This window comes from Silene latifolia, chromosome Y (assembly GCF_048544455.1).
Source record: "Silene latifolia isolate original U9 population chromosome Y, ASM4854445v1, whole genome shotgun sequence".
NCBI lineage: Eukaryota > Viridiplantae > Streptophyta > Magnoliopsida > Caryophyllales > Caryophyllaceae > Silene > Silene latifolia.
In genome coordinates this window covers 370162704-370184394 of record NC_133538.1, presented here as the reverse complement: position 1 = coordinate 370184394, position 21691 = coordinate 370162704, and the positions used below count along the sequence as shown (strand labels likewise).

At 36.2% G+C, this 21691-nt stretch overlaps 1 protein-coding gene across 1 annotated transcript; it reads right to left on the bottom strand.

Annotated features, from left to right (window-relative positions):
• Nucleotides 1-18718: 18718 nt before the first annotated feature.
• Nucleotides 18719-19192, bottom strand: LOC141631830 (uncharacterized). The gene is made up of 2 exons (XM_074444450.1): nt 19049-19192; nt 18719-18946 (listed from the first exon to the last, which is right to left on the bottom strand). Exons 1-2 carry the CDS (start codon nt 19190-19192, stop codon nt 18719-18721), a joined length of 372 nt encoding a protein of 123 aa, XP_074300551.1.
• Nucleotides 19193-21691: the final 2499 nt, after the last annotated feature.

The following is a 21691-nucleotide window of genomic DNA, read 5'->3' as shown; positions in this document are numbered from 1 at the left end:
GCAAAAGGTGTATTTTTTAAATGGTTATGAAAAACCGCGTTTTGAAATCGTTATTAAGATGGCATAAAAGGTGAATTAAGCAACGGTCAGTAAAAGACCGAGGTTTAAAATGACCATTATAAAGGCGTAAAAATTGTTGGAGTAGTGTCCTCCACAATAAGTGCGTTTACATATTAAATCTCGTAAAAGAAAGGTCAGGGATTTATCTTTTTATTTGTCAGCTGGTCATCGTTAATCGGTAATGATTGGCTTACTAGAGTTTGACATTACTGTCGTATGACGGCGCTGATCAACTGATCCCTTTAGGTCACACATATAGGATGATGCCCAAATGGAAAAACTAATTATTTGTATGAGATACAAATTAATTAAATCCTTGTATTATAGACTTTTAAACAAGTTAAGTGAATATATTATTTGATGACGAGTTACGAACTCGGGACAAGGGGATTTATTATTTAATTATATGATAATTAATTAATAAATGTTAATTGAAATTTAATAATTAATAGTTAATTAATTAAATTAATACGTTGTGTATATAAGTTTTGAGGTAAAGGTTATTAGCTATTTAAATTTACAAGAGGTTGTAAAATTAGCTAAATGGGGTAGTATTGACACATTGTATGTTGATAAAATGGTCTCATGATTACTTAATAGTTAAGTAGTCATTAGTGGTTAATTTATATTATTTAACTGTTAAATAATTAAATTAATATTCAATTATGTAAGATAATTAAATATAAGACTTATAAGCATTTGTGGGACAAATGTCGGAAATCGAAATGGACTAAATAGGTCCATTTGGACTGAAATATATAAGGTCATTAGTGACCACTATAGTCAACAATTTGGTGGAAAATCACATGTGATGTTCCTATGAATTGTTTACATATGAGATCCCTATAAATACCACTCATTACTCATTTGCATGTGATGAATTTTTGAGACAAAAATCGTCTAAAAACCTACCCTTGGCCGGTTCACATAGAAGAAAAAAAAAGTGTCCATTTTTCTTCATCTTCTTCATCAAAGCTTGATCAATTTGTTGATCAAAACCAATAATATAATTCACAAATAATAATATAAATTATATAATATTATTAGTGTAATAATATTACATAATACAAGGTTACTACTACAATTACCTAGTTAGTATTACTAGTAGTTTTTGGGATAATCTTGGGTGCATCTTAAAGGAGACCATCTCTTTGATGATTTTTGTGTTCTTGGAGGATCATCCATAGTTGCATAGCTCAAGAAAAACAAAAGTAGGAGACCTTTGTAGTGCCCTTATTTTCTTTAACCCATTGTAATGAATTTTTGTCTTAAGATGGTTTTATACCATCTCTTTAATAGTTTCTTTGCATGCATGTAGATTTAGACCACAAAAAATTAACTTGTAATTTTGATATCATAAGATGAGTATTAATTTGGTCTAAATAACTAACAAAAATGTCTTTTGTGTTTGAAAAGGTTATATAAAAACACCGGGTTTTGAAATCATCATTACGACGGCGTAAAAAAAAAGTGATTTTGAAATGATTGTAGAAACCGAGTTATGAAATTGCCATTACGATGACGTAAAAGGTTGTTTTGAATTGGTCGGCGAAAAACCGAGGTTTGAAATCTTCATTATGGCGGCGTGAAAAGTAGCACAAGGTTTGAGACGGTTTGTAAAAACTAGGTTTTGAAATCATCACTACGACGGCGTAAAAATATTGTTTTTGCAATGGTCGGCAAAAGACCGAGGTTTGAAACGGCCATTATAATGGCATGAAAAGGCGTTTTTGAGAGTTTTGAAATGACACGGAAGGACTTATGATCACATAGCACATAAGCACTCGCAATTCATTATATTATGCATAATGCTGACACGGATTTTGGCTTAATAAGGGTGGTTACACACCAAGCGATCAAACCCCGTTCTTCCAGACGGATACCAATCCAAAAAAAATGTGTAAGGTTGGTGCCCTAGCCTCATTCACATAGGAAGTGAAAGCCCTTTGACGAAACAGGACTGTGTAACACCAACGGTATGCTTGACGCAATCGGTAGTCGAGACGCAGGGATGAGAAAACTCACGCCGACGAGACGAGCCAATTAGTAGATAAAGATTAGGTTGTGGGCCCGGACAAGGAACTCGACTTATGACCGTAATACTCCTTCCGTACCACACCAAAGGTAACGTAGGGAAAAGTGGAGTATTTAAGAAAAAGTTGAAAAAGTAAGGGTAAAGAGGGAAAAATAGGTGGGGTATGTAATTGTTGGTTTAATTGTGGGTTGATAGGTGGGGTATGTAATGGCATTTTGTGGAAATATCAAATAGTTATAAGGATAATTTGGTAATATTGTGGGCCAAATAAGGAATGTTACCTTTGGTGTGGTACGTCCGTTTATAGTAAGTGTTACCTTTGGTCTAGTACGAAGGGAGTATCAATTAATGCACTTTAACCACAACCTCATTCGAGTTTCACCTCTAAGGATCGCAAAGACACAAGTGTCCTACTTTTTCCCACCGGAGTCGCCAATCTGTGGACATGGGCCTCCTGCACGCCGAGCCAATCTATGGACATGCGGCAGTCGGAAAGCCACGCTCGGTGACGTTGAAATACTTTCAACCGGATCGGTTTAGATCGGTTGGTTTAATCTCGGTGAAGGTCTCGAAACGATGCTAGAGATGTTCGGAGTCGCCACCAAGAAATTATGGGATGCTTGGAAACCGTTTGAATCCACTTTATACCTCGGTCAATCAAGGCAAAAAGCGGTGCTTGACATAGGTACTAAATGTAAGGACTCGTCCCGCTTTAGCATCCTATCGCTAGAATGACTCTCGTACGCCCTAGATAAGGTCATCCACTATCCAAAGGTTCTGAGTAAGGGGTGAGGGTACATATTGGGAAGCTCTTTAATCGAACACCCAATCCCGCCCGCGTTAGCGACTTCTACTGATCGATCGTGGTTGATAGTGCAAAATTTGATAAAACGGTAAATGCATAAATGCGCATCCAAAAGTTTAATCTAACATGTGAAAGTTTGATAAGTCGGTTTGTTTATCCAAATATCAGTAATTGATGACGAGTTGGATTTAAATTGATTTGCATACAAAAATGGAAATTAAACATCCATTTACCAACTCCGGATTATAGTGCTTAACACGATCAATTTATTTGGAAAAGAAGTGTGTTTAAATGACAAAGTGTAAAATGTGAAATGTAAACTCGTCAATCTGATCCATCATGGATTCGGGTCAACCAAAGTCAAGATCGTCCTAGACAAGTGCTGAAAATGAAACAAAACAGTTCCAGACAACCCCTTTGGGGCGCGAGCTATACGGCGAGACAACAATGCCTGTCTAGATTTAAAATGTAGAAAACAGGAGCTGCCTTGGGGCGCGAGCCATCAGGCGACCTATAGAGCCTCTCCTGGTTGTTTAAAAGGTCGTAAAAATCGCATTTGTGATTAATGATTTGCAAGTATTGTTTGCATGAATCGGAATAATTACTATTATGTTAGTAATATTCGTTGTCGGATTTGTATGTTTCAAAAGTACAGTAAAATGTGTAAAAAGTGTAAGCTTAATCAGTTCGTCATGGTACTCGAATTAAATTGACATGACACATATGTTAGCCAAGGATGACATATGATATGGTCAAGATAAGGATAAAAATAAAATTAGATAAAAGTAAAAGAAAAATATTTGATACGAACAAATATGTTAAGTTATTTCTTTGTAATTAATCAAGTTTGTCATCGTACTCGAATTAAACCGACATGGTATATGGAACCAAGGATGATAATGAATTATGACCAATATGTTTAAAAGTGTAAATAAATGAGAAAAATGGTAAATAAAATAAAAGAGTGTTAGAATAATCGTTAAAATGTAATTAACCAAATAATATCACCGAGTCACGGATTAAACCGTCATGGTATAAGGAACCAAGAGTGATTACGATTTATGGTTAAAAAGTTTGTCATAAAAATGGTTATTTGAAAATATTTGAAATGATGAAAACCGTTAGAATAAAAGAGGAAAGACGAGCACAAACACGTTTGGATTCTGACCAGAGACCTTATAAGAGGCGCGAGGTTGTTAGTGGTGACTACCAGCCTCTGTCTCCAATCAAAATCCGGTTTTGGCTCAATCGATCCATATTTTGGATCATGTTATGTATTGTTCATGTTTATAAAGTCATGAAAACGGTAAATATATGAAATAAGTGGAATATTTACACCCTCAAACTTACATGTTATGATGTTTTCGAGGTAGACGACTATTGAGACGGTTTTCTCGTTATGCGACTACTCGAGATCAAAGAAGTTTAAAAGAGTGCCTTTAAAAAAGATTTTGTTTTAAAAAGATGTTGAAAATATGGTGTTTGAAAACATGTTGATTAATGTTGAGTTGGTCGAATGGGTCGGTCGAATACATGGCGACGGTACCAAACAACTCGATCGGTAGGTCGAAAACACGTGTCGATTTTTTGACTTAAGAAGTCGAAAGGTCTAGAATTTTAAGGGAAAAGGAGGGGGCAGACTCTCGCGTGAGGATTATGGGGTGTGAAGGTGGGTATTTATGGAGGATTGTTGGATGGTAGGTCGGTTGAGTTTGCTTGGAGGCTAAGGAGGAAACCTAAATAGGCGCGAGCCACCTAGTGCATCAATGGGGTGTCCCGTGCTTTTCGAAAATTTAGATTTTCCATTTCTTCTAACCAATGTTTTGTTGGTTGTGATTTGTGGTTTCATGTGATTGATTAGCCGTGTGAGCTTGTTCTTGGGTGTTATTTGGGGTAAGTATTTTGTGTGCTTGACTCGGGTTTGACCCGTGTTGAGTTGGGATTTGAAATTTGAGTCGGGTTTTGGCCCGGTGTCGGTTTTGACTCTAATTATTGTCATTTTAACGAAAATGTCATGATAAAACCATTTATGGCATTAGTTTTGACATTCGAGACTCTGGTTGACTCAGATTAACTCAGATTGATTCGGGTTGCAGGTTTCTGTGTCGGTTTTGGGTTCGAAGACGGTTTTAACTCCAAATAGTGTTGTTTTACTGCAAATTAAGTTAGAAAACCATTTTTGAAATCATTTTTCATATCCGAGTAATGCATTAAACCGTCTCATGTATAGCCAATCCACGCACGTATGTCAAGAACATGTTGTAGTCCGATCATCATCGGGTATTTTTTTGGAAGGTTCTACACCCCTGAAAGAGAACTTCGTTCCAAAGTTGAACGCTCAATACTCATAAGGTACTCTCAAAGGAGTCATCATCTAATGCCGCAAACCACCACTTCCCGGGATTACCAATTGCTTCTCTACTATACAGGTCTATAGTAAAATCTTGTAGGTTCATAATGCCGTTGATAAAAGGCTTAGTGTATGGGCCTCCTGAAGGTCAAAGCACGAAGTTAAGCCCGAGGTTTAACGTTCTAATTTCATAAGTAACTCTCAAATGATGTTGGTGATGCACGTATATATATATATATATATATATATATATATATATACCACACAACATGACTCCACATTATTACGCATGTATATATCATGTCAAGTCTCACACAATCACATGGATGTGCATCAAATCACAAGAATATACGGAATCCATGAAATAATTAAGAGACGCCGAAATTACTCGTAATGTGACTCATCATATTCAACATTTCCATTTTTCGCATATCCCATGTCACGCATGTACCGCGACAAATCCCCCACATGATCGCACATGTGTTTCCATCCTCGTTTCCATCCACCATCAACTCCTTCATTTATAAGGAAGATTACCATATTCAATCATGCAAATAACCACTATATGACACATAATTTGCACCCACCACATGACATAAACATTGTTATCACAAAGTAAAATCACGAGAAGTAACATGCACCACACGACATTTTCATCTTATCTTTTTCATCAAATTACTCATGTAAAAACAATTTTTCATTTAATTGCACCTTGAAATAGCAAAATGTCACATGATATGATCAAACGTAAACAACTCACGAGAATATCACTCATATGGCTATCATGCTCATCTAAGCATATGTCGACTAACATAAACCGCAAAATAAGGGTATACACCTAATATTTGGTCGAAGATCAACAAAACAAGGGCCATAGCAGGCCACTCGGCCGAGCAGGCAGAACTCGGTCGAGTGAACAGAGCACTCGGCCGATTATCACCTGGGCAGAACTGGATCGTTCCCAAAATTCGTTCTATGCTTACATATACCACTACACAAACATAAATAACTCCCAATGGTGACTAACACAACGCCTATTAAACGAATCTAAAAAAATATCTTGGCCTTATGACCGCCATTACAACATAATTATAACAAAATATCCAACTTGTACGACCGACATAATCATGATATTTGAAAATTCGCTTCACAATATCACAACTCAAATAAACACTACAACGAGATCATAATATATTACATGTATGTTTCACAGAATAATTAGAAGACAACTTTGCGAACAACTTCTATGTTACCATTCATAAGGTTGGACTCTCACATAATCGCTCTCACACTTGTACATGCATACTTAAATTAGACGGTTATACCACATAATACAAGTGATCAAAACACCTTAATGACATAATTGAACACCTATATGCATTACATATCACACTCTCAATCTCACCAAAATAACACTCCCCGAAAACCAACATCGGTACGACAATATAACCATCGTTTATCCTATTACACGTATATAATTACTCTCAAGTATTTTTGCCACCAAACATTACTATAAATTTTGCTAGATACCTTTCATCGTCCGGTCTACTACTTCCTATCACTTAAAATTGTCACTCACCACCTATAGGTTGTTTCGTACAATCAATTAACTTCTCTCAAGACTTGGTATAAGCTAAGTCTCTTCTTAGGACTTCCAATTCTCAAACATAGGCTATCTACAAATCTACGCTACAACCCTTCATTTTAATCGTCTAATGTACCGGCACTTCTAGACCACAAAACATTACTCCCTTGATCGCAAAACACTACTATTCACAATACTTACATCACTACCTAATCAAGCCCAGTTCAATAACTGATTATCATTTAGAGTTGAAACCAATAGCCCTCTCATACACATACTTACGCGACTCAAATCCACATCAAAAGAATAAGCTCACATCAACCTTAATAAAACACATGTCTCGCATCCATGACCTTCAAGACACCTATGGAAAGATGAACTTATGTGAATTTACACTACATGATGACTCTAATTCAAGGTAATGCACAACAAGTTTACTGAACGCCGAGACTATTAGCATGATTAACCGATAATGAAACATGAAATCAAAATTTTGTCATGAATGTTGGTTACTTAAAAAAAATTTTGGAGAAAATTCAAGATAAAATTTTCCAATTTAGTACAATACAATGCATTATCAACAATATTGTAGTCTTATGGGATAATTAAACCAAGTATTAAGCACAAAAGCGAAATTTTGATCATCGACACTATAATTTTCCACACATAGCATAATTAATAAAAGCCGGGGTACTATGAGACAATTAAGACATGTTTCAAATACGCAAATCAAAATTTAATGATGTACACTTGAAAACTCAAAAATTTTGGTCTAAAATTTTAAGACAAAGTTTCGTTTTAAAACAGTACATAGCTTTACTAACAAAAAATATGGTCTTATAACACAATTAAATCAAGAATTAAACATAACAATTAAATTTAGCATTAACTCTACACTATTTCAAAACTTTGGGAAAACTTTAAGACAATATTTTCAACTTTTAAGACCATGCCTAACATTATTAAACAACATTTGAAGCTTTATGACATAACTAAATAAAGAATGGAGTATAAAAAATAAATTTTTTTGGCATAACTAACAAACATGTCGAAATTTGAGGCGATTTGTAAGGCAAGACTACTAGTTTAATACAACACTATGTAATATCAACAAAGATCAAGTACCAAGAGACAGTTAGATCAGGTTTTGAGTGCAAAAATCAAAATTGGTCATTTATACTATGGGATTCCAAAAAAATTGGGCATTATTTTAAGACGGAATCTTAATTCAAAATGGTACATGTCATTACTAACAAAGATAGTAGCCTTATTGGTCAATTAAACCAAGTTTTAAACATGAAAAATCGAATTTAAGAATGAACATCAAAATTTCGAGAATTTTGGAACAATTCAAAATTTCAAATGTAAGGCAATATTCAACCTTACTAGCAAAGACTAGAATTCCTTAGAAAAATTAAGGTAAGTATTAAACACAAAATAAAAATTTTCACCTCAAGAATCCCAAATTTTGAAAAGTGCCAATTTTGACAAAATTTAACATGAAGTTTTCCATATTTATCATAAGTAGTGTTATACAAAGTCAATTGGTACCATAAATTAAACCAAAACAAGTTATTAAGTGGTAAGAATTGGAGCAATTAGTGTAGATCTAAAAAAATCAGATTGGGGAAGAAGAAGAGAAAAGATGAACTACTTACATTATGAAATTAGTAAGGATAAATGGAGTCGAGTGGAGTAAGAATCTTGAATCTAAGCAACAAATAATGGTAATGGAGTATTTGAGATCTTTTTAGAAGAATCTTGGAGTTGAAGTTATGAGAAAAGATGAAGAAATGAAAAAGATAAGATAGAGCAAAAGTAGATTTTTCCTCAATATAAAGCCCGAGTAAGGAACTCGGTCGAGTGCCGAGTCAACTCAGTCGAGTGCCCAACTCCAGAAATGTTCCAGACTCTGGATTGGTCCACTCGGTCGAGTGTTCTGTCACGCGGCCTAGTGCTGACTCGTACTCGTCCAAATGAGTTCTTTCGACTTGCAATTTCCGACTAAAAAATATAATTCTTATGCTAGTGACTACTCTACTAACAACTATTACCAATCACACTCTAACTATAGCACTAGTGAGTCCAAAGCACGCATACGATACGAAAGGTCAAGGAGTGGGACTATTGTCCCTCTCACCAACACGTATTAACCACTTCCAAAACATGCTACAAACGTTAATCAACTTTTTCTACTTCCACATATTATCTTACACCACATGAACAATTATATCATGCAAGAAATCTAATAACAGCGACAACACAAATGTAATCACACAACAATTGACATATCGTTCACCCATACTTATAACCACCCACAAAGTGACCAATCAAGACAATAAAATCTAGTTTTCAGATGAGGGCGCCTACTCATCTAAAACTGACCTCCTATTATACTCATATCGGGTTCATTTTATTAGACACACCTAGGTTCATTTTGGTTCATTGGTTAAGGTTCCAAAACCTGGCTCTTATATACAAGTTTATTTCTAGAAGACGGAGTGGGAGAAATTATTCAAGAGCCACAAAGAATGCCACAGAGAATGTTATGTCACAAGAAACTGGTCTTTCTTCACTACATAAGACGTTTTTTGTAAGACATTGTTTCTTTAAAACCTAGGAGGTTAAATTCGTCACCTGTTGAAAATGATGAATTCATGCTACTTTTAAATAAGTAAAGAGCTAATAACTTACAAAGAAATTGTTTGATTCAAGTTACTTCTGGAAAGTAATGGATATATGACTTACATAAGAGTGTTTAAGTCACAACTCACAACAAGGCTTAGAACCATGAAAATCCGAAATAAAAGTCTTGATTAGTGACAAAGGGTTTTTGCACTAATAAAGAAAGATTTCAAAGCTTGGTTGGTGGTAAAGTGTTTTGCGCTAGTTGAAATGCTTAAGTCTATTTGGATCTACTTAGGGATTGTGTTTCATTATGTAATACATAGCAAGTGAATGTAAAACTCACTTCTTCAAAAGAAGGAATGTATTCAATACATGTCATGAGTTTTATAGATTCTCACAATCCTAATATAATGTGAAACTTAAGAGAGGATCTTAAGTAGGACATGAATGAGTTAGAATCAATGATTTGATCATGGTATAAAAATTTTCCCGATAAGTCGAGAAGTTGTGTTTATACATGAAGTTTAGTGGGAGTTACGAAAATGTTAATTAGTCTTATATGTGAATGACATATTGATCATTGCGAATGATTTAAGACTTTTGGAGTAATATAATACATCTTGAATATCCGGATTTATGAAGATAAATCCACATGATATTAGCGTCAATAAGAAGTCGTATGTTGATAAGATTCATGACTAATTCAATTAAATTGAACATATTTGATTGATTCCATTTGCTTCCGCTGCCGGATCAATTAAATAAGTAATGATGTATAACACTTCATCTACTTTGAGTATGATGAATTGTTTTCAAAATCGAATTTAAGTAATCTTTACCAAGTAAGCCATAAAGATTACCCTTAAGTGCTTGAAGAAGCATTAAGGAAGTAAAGCAAAGTGTTTATGATGCAATTTTGTGTAAGGGTGTTACACAAGTGACAATTGACAATTGAGATTGCGCATGGTTTCTGACAAGACCATAATCAAAACACATTAGGATGGTTAAGACACCATTGTTGCTATGTTATTTAAGAAATAGATTTTCTAGAGGATGAGTCCCGCACACTGTGAAAACAGTGGGAGCTATTCATAGGCTAGAGGGCCTATGTCTTGATTAGATCTCGACACGTACTCAGAAAGTTTTGTAATGCAAATGTATACATTACAAAGGAAAACGAGTATGTAGTAAGGTTGATTATGGTACAAGAAGTTGATAAAACCTACTAACCAAAGCTTTCTCATAGGCTAAACATGATGAGTCATATCATTTCAATTGAATTGAAATGAACAACTACATACAAGATCAAATTAGATTATAGAACATGAAATAATAATCAGGTATTGACTATTCATTTGTGATAATCGCATTTGTCGTTCGAGTTTTACTTTAAAACTCTTCTATTATAGTTTGTTACATCCAAACGGGTTGTAGAGACAACGTTGAACCCCGTTAAAGTGAACCCGGATTAACATAGTATTCGCCCATAGTAACTTGTATGAGATGACATCTCGAAGTGACTAGAGTGTGATGCGATTGATGGCAAGTTCAAGTTCCATAAAGTCAGGTGAGATGACTAGTCGATCACATAAGCAGACTGTTAGGAACACTTTGTCGGGCCTTATGACCGCTTATAGAGTTCTGGCAAATTTATATAGCCTGGTCGTGGCGAGAGCTACTATAGTATTCAAATGAGTCGATTCTTTTGACTAAAGACTATTCGCCTAAGATGGCACAGTTTCAGATTAACTTTGATTTGTGTTACTACGACCTTCGTAAATGGGGTCAAATCGGCATATTTTGGGTTATGATGGCTGTGGCTAGTCGAAGGGAATGAGTGCGATAGGAATTGTCCACCTCTAGTCAGGGTTATAACAATATCTCAGGGCCACTCGAGGAGTAATGAACTGGAAATGCGTGGCCACGTTTGGAATGAATCCATGGTGGATAAATCCGGTCAATCAGTTATTCTCCAGATCGAGAAAACCACTCTCGATATGATCACTTGCAAGTACGACCTGAAAGACACCTTGCATTGAGTGGGAGATAGTAATAGGACAAGAGAATTGGTGACGCACACTTGTCGAGGACAAGTGGGAGATTGTTGGAATATGTGTCCTCCGACAATAATGCGATCACAACTGTTGATCATGATGATCACATGTTTAAATCTCATTTTTTAAGAATACATGTGGGATGTAATATTTTACGATCAATAATTGGTCCACACATATCGGTAATGATTGGCTGACTAGAGTTTGACATTACTGTCGTGCGACGGTGGTGATCAGTTGATCCCCTTAGGTCATACCTATAGGGAAATACTCTTAATTGATTATTTAATTAATCGTATACCGATACGAGTTAATTAAATTGCTTAAAATTGACGGATGATTTTGTGAGTATAATTTACGTATCTTATTGTAATATGATTAAATGAGACACAGTCTAAGTAATCGAATTGTTTTATTACTTAGATGAAATTATTGTTTACAGAAACAATTGAAACGGAATGAACAAATTATTATAAATACAGAATGTTGTAGTTTATAATTCGGGAACACTTTTGGTACAAGTAATTACAAATTACTAGTCGATTTTTTTAATGACATATTTTATGAGTATGTTGATTTTTAATATGTTAAAAATACATTACAATTTCATAAGTCAAGTAACATGTCACACATGTTACAATTGACAAATGACAAAGATAATATGGACTACCATTTTACATGGTAACCGAAAATAAGAAGGGCATTAAGGGTTTGTGTTGTTTAATTTATTTTATTCAAAAACAGAATGATAACCCTAGAGTTGCATGCCTAGCCTCTTGTGAAGAGCAAAAATGAAATGCATTGGGCATGCTACCCAAGGCATTTTTTCGGCCATCCCACAAGAAAAGAGAAAAGAGTCTTTCTCTTCCATCACATTATTCATCTTATCACCTAATATTTTTCCTAGTGTAAGAAAGATATACTCTATACAATATGTGATTTTTCTAGGGAAATAAATCTCACAAAATACTCCCTCTTAACCGAAATTTTCAAGAGTAAAAATACAATTTATTTTGTGTCAATTTTATAGTAAAACTAATATTATTACTAGATCTAAATAATATTGGTTATTATGAGTTTCCTTGGGTATATGCTTTTGGGAGGGATTCTATACTTGAATCTTGTTCATCCATTTAAGGAGAGCTCAAGAACAAGAGAGTAGGTGAACTCTCTTGTGCCCTATTGATCCGAAAATCACAATGTAAGATGAAGATTTCTTCTTTAATTATTTTATAGTTTGCATGCATAAGATCACCAATTAATTTTATGATTAAATTAACCTAAAACATATATGATTATGTTAGTAAAGAGATCTAGATTTCCAACACCGAGTACATCATCCGTCAACAAAGGGGCGAGATTGAAGAGCCCTCCTCCTCCATTGTCACACCACCCTACCCATTCAAATATCAAGAGTTCAAACCCAAAGATGTTGAAGTGGGAAATGATTACATCACCCTACTCATGAGAGAAATGCATAAACAAGCTTATAATGATCGAGTAGATACATACTTGGCCCAATATCCACCCCTCCTTCATTTAGCTAGGCAAGGACTACTTGATCCATCATGTCCTTTGCCTAGTTGGGCGGATAGGGAAGTTTTCTTTCCAAGCACATCTAGGGGTAAAAGACCGGGTGAAGATGAGAATGTCGAAGATGAGAATGTTGATGATGAGAGTGTTAATGAAGAGGTAAATGAAGAAGAATAGGCTAATGAAGATGATGAGGAAAGTGAGCAAGATCAAGGAAGTGAAGATGGGAGTGGAGATAATTCCACTTCCATGGAGGAAAATGATGACAATGATGATATGATGGAGGATTAGCAAACTTTGGAGGCTCCTACCCTCTTGAGGTTTGTCTACTTCTTTCTTTGTTTTCTTTATTTTATCTTGATCATAGTTTGGAGAGTCCTAGCAACACGAGGACTAACACCTTGGCCCCATTGAGGTGTTCTGTTTATTGTTCCCACATGAAAATTCCAAAATGACAATATATAGTTTCATGCATTGCATTTCGTGTGCATGAACTACCCCAAAATTTAAGACATTAGAAATAATATATATCTCGGTTTGGGGAAGTACGTGCATACGCAACGGTTGGTAATCTAAATTACGCTATCCGTCATAAACAAAAACCCATGCATCATGTAGTGTAGCTTAGTATAGCTTGCATTTAGTCTAGAAATCATGCATCATACTTGCATAATTTCCTATCATATTGGCCATTAAGGACAATGCCCATATTAGTGTGAGGATGGGAAATTCTAACTTAACTTTTATTCAAAACTCCAAAAAAATCAAAAATTTCGAAAAAATCAAAAAAATTGAAAAATTGAAAATTCAAAAACAAGTTCATTTCCTTTGTAGTATAGTCTTGTGTATATATTGTTTGTATATATTATGTTTTTCTATCCTTGTTCACATTAATCGACTACGCCACATCCGAGACATGAGGATATTGAAGACCGCATAGTATGATCTTTCCAATCTCCTTTTTCCTTTTTATGTTAATGACTATGTGGCTTTATTTTGATTGATGCGGTATAAACAATGTGAATCTAGGACTTGCATTTAGATTATTTGGCATATTAGTTGGTAGAATCATATGCATTAGGATGTATACATGTTAGTTGCATCATGGCACGTAGTTGCATGTTAGAAAATTTTGTGAAACCGTCTACTTGGGAAGCTTGACAAGTGTATATAGGCCCTAGTAGATGCTTTTTCTTCTTAAGACTTTGCTTGTTAGAATACTTGTAAAACACCCTAGGATGTGTCATGCTAGTATCCTTTGACCCATGGATTAAGGCCTAGTCAAGAGTACCTTGTGGTGTGATAAATCCTTGGCTGCTGTTTATTCCAAGGTGTGACCCTTGAAACCATGCAACCATCATTCATCCATGTTCTACCACATTTTGTCATCAAAGGGAATGGGCACAAAAAGAAATTGATTTGAGTTCAAGAAATGAAATGAAAAGTGAAAGAAAGTTTGCAAAATGCATCAAAAGAAAAAAGGAGTAACAAAATAAAAACTCCTATGCTTCAAATATAAGGCACCCTCACTACATATGGGGTGACTTTGAAAATGTTCAAAAAGAAATGCAAAAAGTTGAAAGTTGTCAAGTGTTGAAATTCCAAAAATCAAAAGAAATGGCAAAAGAAAGTGTTCTCAAATGTTATATGCCACAAGAAATTGGGGAGAAAAACAAAAACAAAAGCAAACTCCGAAATGAAACTCAAATTCTATCGATCCCTTTATCCATCGTATCCATTTTTGTGCATGGTAGAGAGGGGACGACCCTTCTCCTTGTCTAGGCAAGAAGGGGAATTCCGCGATCCTCCTGTGTTTCTAACACCATAGGGAGTCTATTCTTGACAAAAGTATTTAACGATTAAGGACAAAGGTACCCTAGCTTGACACAACTTGGAGGTGATTTATTGGTATCCTTCTAGGCTTAGTAGTTTGAAGAAATTGCATCTATGAAGGAGTGTATACCCTTGAATTGCTTCCCTTGTAGATAATTTCCGCCACTTAGATGAGGAAAGTGGCTATTCTTTTGTAGATGCATCCATTACTTGATTTTATATGCTTTAATGCTTGGATGTGTCGCCATTTTGGCAAGACCTGTTAGAAATCTATATCTCATAATACAACATATTCATATATGTTACATTTTAGTTTATTCATAAAATTAAATACAAATCTTATGCATGCAAACTAAAATAGATAAGTGAAGAAATCATTTTCCTTACTATAATTTCGGATTAAAAGGGCACCAACAAGATTTCCTTCTTGTTAGTTCTTGAGCATTCCAAATAATGGATGAACAAAGATTCAAGTATAGAATCTCTCCCAAAAGTGAATACCCAAGGAAACCTCTCAATAATAAATATTATTATGATCTAGTAATAATAAAAGTCTAACTTAAAAATTGACACAAAATATTAATTTGTCTCTCTACTATTTCGGTGGAGAGGAGGAATTATTTGGAGTTTATTTCTCTAGAATTTTCACAAATTGTAGAGAGTATGCATTTTTCTTACACTAGAAAAATTATATGTAAAATGATGAATGAATAAAATGAAAAGAAAAACTCTTTTCTTTTCCCCTATGGTGGCCGAAATTATTGGCCTTGGGTAGCATGCCCAATGCCTTTTATTTTTGCTCTTCTCAAAAGCTTGTAGGGTTGTATGGCTAGAGATTAGGCTTTAATAATTATGTTTTCTCTTATTAAAATAATCAACATAATTTTTCCACTAATACTCCCTCCAATTTTCGGTACATACAAAATAAAATGGAAGGTCCATTTTATTTTGTCATTTGTCAATTGTGACATATGTGACATGTTACTTGACATGTGAATTTGTAATGTATTTTTAACATATTAAAAATCAACATACTCATAAAATATGTCATTTACAAAATCGACTAGTAATTCATAATTACTTGTACCAAAACGGTTTATCAAATTATAAATTACAACGTCTTGTATTTATAATAAATTATTCATTCAATTTCAATTCCGAATTGTTTCGTAAACAATAATTTTATCTAAGTAATAAAACAATTTTTTGTTTTGATAAAATGTGAGTATATATATATCAAAAATAGGATTTACATGTAATGCAAATCCTTAGTTACATAAGGTTCTTATGGCAAAGCCAAGTTACATCATTAGCACTCAAATTCTCCCTACCTCTTCCTCTAATTCTAGCTTTCATTCCATCACTTATCTGCAAGGCAACATGTCTAGGATGCATTAAGACCATATCATTCCTGCACTTGTTCCTCTGGAACCAGATAGAATAGAGTGCCCCCAAGAACAAAGCAATCTGAACTCCTCTCTGGACAACTGTACCTCCTCTATTAGCCCACCACATTAGATCAATCGCGAGGAAAGCTACACCCAAGAACTCGCCGCATAGCCATCATCACTCGTCTGTTGTACTGGCAAGCAAAGAAAAGATGAGCCAAGGACTCATTAGCCTGACCACATAGCAGACGGGAGGCATCAACATCCATCCCATAGGTTAACAGCAGATCCCCAGTATTTAAAGCCTCATGTGCCACTAACCATCCCATGAACTGATGCTTAGGTAGAGCCCAACTGTTCCAGACAACCTTACTCCAGTATGCAGGAGGACTAACATTCCTGAGCCACTCATAACATCCACTAGGAGTGTATCCCGTGGGGTGAACCACCCAGACCCAATCCACAAAGCCATGAGCTAATTCCTGCTTAACCTTATAGATCCTTCTCCAAACCCAGCTTGAGTTAGTTGAAGGACTGTACTCAAGCCAGTCTCTCCCTCTGATATGGTTACACTATACCCACTGTACCTAGAGGGAGTCTCTTTTCTCTGCAATCTAATTCACCAGACGACCCACCATTGCATTGTTCCATACGTCCTGATCCTTCAGACCCAATCCTCCTTCTTCCTTAGGCTTACAAATTTTTTCCCATGCCAATAAAGGAACCCTCCTATATTCTGTACCATTTTCCCAGAGAAAATTTCTACAGATGGCTTCTATATTCTTAATGATGCCCTTGGGTAGGACAAACATCGAGGCCCAATATGAGTGCAGGGTGTTTAGGACAGATTTGATCAACACAAGCCTGCCAGCATAAGAGAACTTTCTTGCTCCATAATTATGAATCCTCCCACAGATTTTCTCAATGAGACAAGCACAATCAGATATCTTAAGTCTTGTAGTTTGGATAGGCATTCCCAAATATTTAAAAGGGAGAGCACCTTCAGTAAAGCCTGATATCTTTAAGATATCAGTCTTGATGTGATCAGGCAGCCCTCTAAAGTAAGCATTGGATTTAGCAGGACTGATTTTAAGGCCAGATGCTTTTGAGAAGGTGGAAAAGGACTGTAATAAAAGCATCATAGAGGTAGTGTCATCTTGACTGAACAGCAACACATCATCAGCAAACATCAGGCAGGCCAATCTTTGATTTTTGCACATTGGATGGAAATGAAAGTCATACTTAGAAGCTGCATATCTCAAAGTTCTGGTTAGATACTCCATACACAGGGTAAAGAGGAGGGGGGAGATAGGATCCCCTTGTCTAAGCCCTCTCTTGCCCTGAAAGAAGCCAAACATATCCCCATTGAGAGATAATAAGAAGGAAGCTGTGGTCACACACTACATAATCATGCTATGGAAGCCAACTGGAAATTTCAGCATCCTCAATAACTGCTCCACAAACTGCCATTCCACTGTATCATATGCCTTCTGCAGGTCAATTTTGAATAAACATCTGGGTGAAGCATTTGGTCTCTCATACAACCTTATTAGATCTTGGCATATCAGGATATTCTCCTGAATACTCCTGTTTTGAATGAATGCACCCTGATTCTGGTCTACAATATGTGGTAACACTACTGCAAGCTTGTTACATAGCAATTTAGATATGATCTTGTACACAACATTGCAACATGCAATAGGCTTGAACTGAGTAACATTCTGAGGTCTCTCACATTTTGGTATCAAGGTAAGAGTGGTGGCATTGATTTGTGTCAGTAATCTCTTCTGAGTGAAGAAATCCTGAACAGCTCCAATCACTTCTCCCCCTACCTCTCCCCATGCATCCTTAAAGAACTTACTCGTGTACCCATCTGGTCCAGGTGATTTAATATCTGGTATACTGAACAAGGCATCTCTAATCTCCTTCCCACTCACAGGTCTCATCAAGGATGCACAATCATCGAACCGCACACTGTGTCCCCGCTCAATTATTCTTTTATGGATCTTGCTAATAGCCTGACTGGTGCAATGTGCCTTTATAATAGTCCAGAATGCGTTTTAATTTGGTCGGGATATCACAAACTCTCCCAGCAGTGTCCTCAATTCTAAATACCTTGTTCCTATGGTTTCTCTGCTTAAGCAATCCATGAAAGAAGGCACTATTTGAGTCCCCATCTTGTACCCATTTATGCTTTGCCTTTTGAGCTAGATAGCTATCTCTTGCTGCAGATAACTCTTTCAGACTGGCAATAGCTTCTAATTCAAGAGCTCTCTTCTGCATATCTGATGGATCTTTGCCTAGCTACTCTTGTAATTCCTCTATCTGCTTCTATTTGATATCAGCTGCTTGTTCAATGTCACTAAATTTCTCCCTGTTCAGTTGCTTTAAAGCAGGTTTCAGACTTCAATTTCTTAACAAGCTTAAACATTGGAGTCCCATCTACTCTAGACGCAGGTATTTCTCACAATAGGAATGAACTCCTTGGATCCACCCCACATATTGAAATACTTGAAGCATTTCTTGCCCTGCACTTGCTTGTTGCTGCTCACAATACAAGGTGTATGATCATACAATCCCTCTGGAAGAAAATGGGCATACAAGTCTTTCAGATGATCACACCAGTCCTTATTAATCAATACCCTGTCCAATCTGTTATATATCCTCTCCTCAGGCTGTTGTTTGTTATTCCAAGTATATAGAGCACCGAGAGTGCTATGTCCAGGACACCACAAATGCTACACAATCCCTAAAAGGCTCCATTTCGAATTAGGCACATTTCCACCAACTCTCTCATTTTTCGCCAATACACAATTAAAATCTCCTGCTATAGCCCATGGTCCAACAATAGTCCCTGCAATTCTCCTCAAGTGTCCCCAAAGAGGAGCTCTATCTTTAATACCATTGAAGGCATACACCATTATCAGATAGAAGACAGTCTTACTCACTAAAGATTCTACCTTCATATGGATGAATTGAGCATTGTATTCCAGAAAATGGACCCTAAAAGACCTAGGCTGCCAAAGAATCCAAATCCTACCTCCATTGTGATATCCACTATTAGTAGATATACTCCAATTATTAAAATTATTTACAACTTTATGAAAAGCTTTGCTCTTTATTTTTGTTTCTAATAAGCCAAAAAGACCTACTCCTTTATTTTGCAAAAAGAAATTAATAGCCTTCTGTTTACCAACTCTATTCATTCCCCTAACATTCCAGAACCCTATACTATCCATTAGATAAAATAAGAGGGTTACCACTACCATTTCCAGCTGCACCAGCTTTACCAGGAGACTTAAGTACCTCTTTGTATGAGTGTGCACCAAAAGACACCCTGCTATACCCATTCTTCTCATTTTCCTGCTCACTGTCTCCCCTTCTGAGTAACATCAATCTCTTGACTGGGGTCTTAGGCAACTTGGAAGGAGAGGTAATAGCTTTGCTAGGGACCACTTGCATTTCTGATGTTGTTATCTTGTGATTGGCATTCTTCACAACTGGCCTCCATACTTTCTTGGTCACTATCTTCTCCTTAACCAATTTGTCTTTCCTACACTGTTCCTGATCATGCCCCATACCTTGACATTTCGTACATTTAATAGGTTTCCACTCATATTCAATGTCAATTTGATTTACTAACCCATGCTCATCCTTGAATGCTATTTTGGCTGGCAACTCCTGATCAACTACCAACTCTACCATAACACGAGCAAACCCCAGTCTGGTTCTTTCCTCAGTAGCTGTATCATTCTTGACATATTTACCTACAATGCCTGCAATTTTTGGTAACCCCTTTCCCCAGAACTTCAGAGGCAACCTGTGCAGTCTTATCCACACAAGAACACATTTCACATCCTCTTTAGTCATCTCCATGTCTCTCTCCCAAGCTTTCACTATCATTGGCTTGTTATCAAAAAGGCAGTGTCCTGAAGCAAGGACCTTCTCTTTCATTTCCATCGTTTTAAACCTAACCAGGAATATCCCATTGGCCAAAAAAGAAATCTTGTCTATATTATACCTCGTCCAGACTCTCCTTATAAAACCTTCAACTATATCCCATGGTGGGTTGGCTCCCAACATAAAGCAAACAACAGCCTGCTGCCAATACTCTATTTCATCTGCAACATCTTCCTGATCCAACTGCAGCATCTCCTCACTCCCTGTTTCAGGGACATGTTCTAGAGTATCAATGCTCTGTTCTTCAGTCTCCTTTTCCTCCTTGCTCTCATTGATTTCTTCCTCATCTTCTTCTTCTTGTTCTGATTCAGTATCAGTCTCTACTACTAGCTCTGGTATCCCTACCACTTCATGAATGTTCTTTGTTTTCCCTTCCATTTCGACATTAGGTCCATTCATCACATTATTAGGGCTTTCTGAAACCTCCTGTTCTTCTACAATTTCCTCCAAATTCTTCACCTCAGACGTTGGGGGGATGCTCCTCCCATGTAGAGTCATCTCTCTTTGTCTCTGTTGAATTGATTTCCTGGCCATGGCACAGAAATCAATGGCGGTATAGCATGCCGTGCATGGCTTCTCTCAGTTTTTTCTCTCTAGGGTTTTTTTTATGACCTTTTAATGTTAGTAGTGTAATAAAACAATTCAATTACTTAGACCGTATCTAATATAATCGAATTACAATAAGACACGTTAATTTTACTCACAAAATCATCCATAAATTTTTAAGCAATTTAATTAACTCGTATCGGCATACGATTAATTAAATAATCAATTAAGAGTATTTCCCTATAGGTATGACCTAACGGGATCAACGGATCACCACCGTCGCATGATAGTAATGTCAAACTCTAGTCAGCCAATCATTACTGACATGTGTGGACCAGTTGACTATAAAATATTACATCCCACATGTATTCTTAAAATGGGATTTAAACATGTGATCATTATGATCAACAGTTGTGATCACATTATTGTCGGAGGACACTTATTCCAATAATCTCCCACTTATCCTCGACAAGTGTGCGTCACCAATTCTCTTATCCTATTACTATCTCCCACTCAATGCAAGGTGTCTTCCAGGTCGTACTTGCAAGTGATCATATCGAGAGTGGTTTCCTCGATCTTGAGACCTCGAGTGGCCATGAGATATTGTTATAACCCTGACAAGGGGTGGACAATTCCTATCGCACTTATTCCCTTCGACTAGCCACAGCCATCATAACCCAAAATATGCCCATTTGACCCCATTTACGAAGGTCGTAGTAACACAAATCAAAGTTAATCAAATCGTGCCATCTTAGGCGAACAGTCTTTAGTCAAAAGAATCGACTCATTAGAATACTATAGTAGCTCTTGCCACGACCAGGCTATATAAATTTGCCAGAACTCTATAAGCGGTCATAAGGCCCGACAAAGTGTTCTTAACAGTCTGCCTATGTGATCGACTAGTCATTCTCATA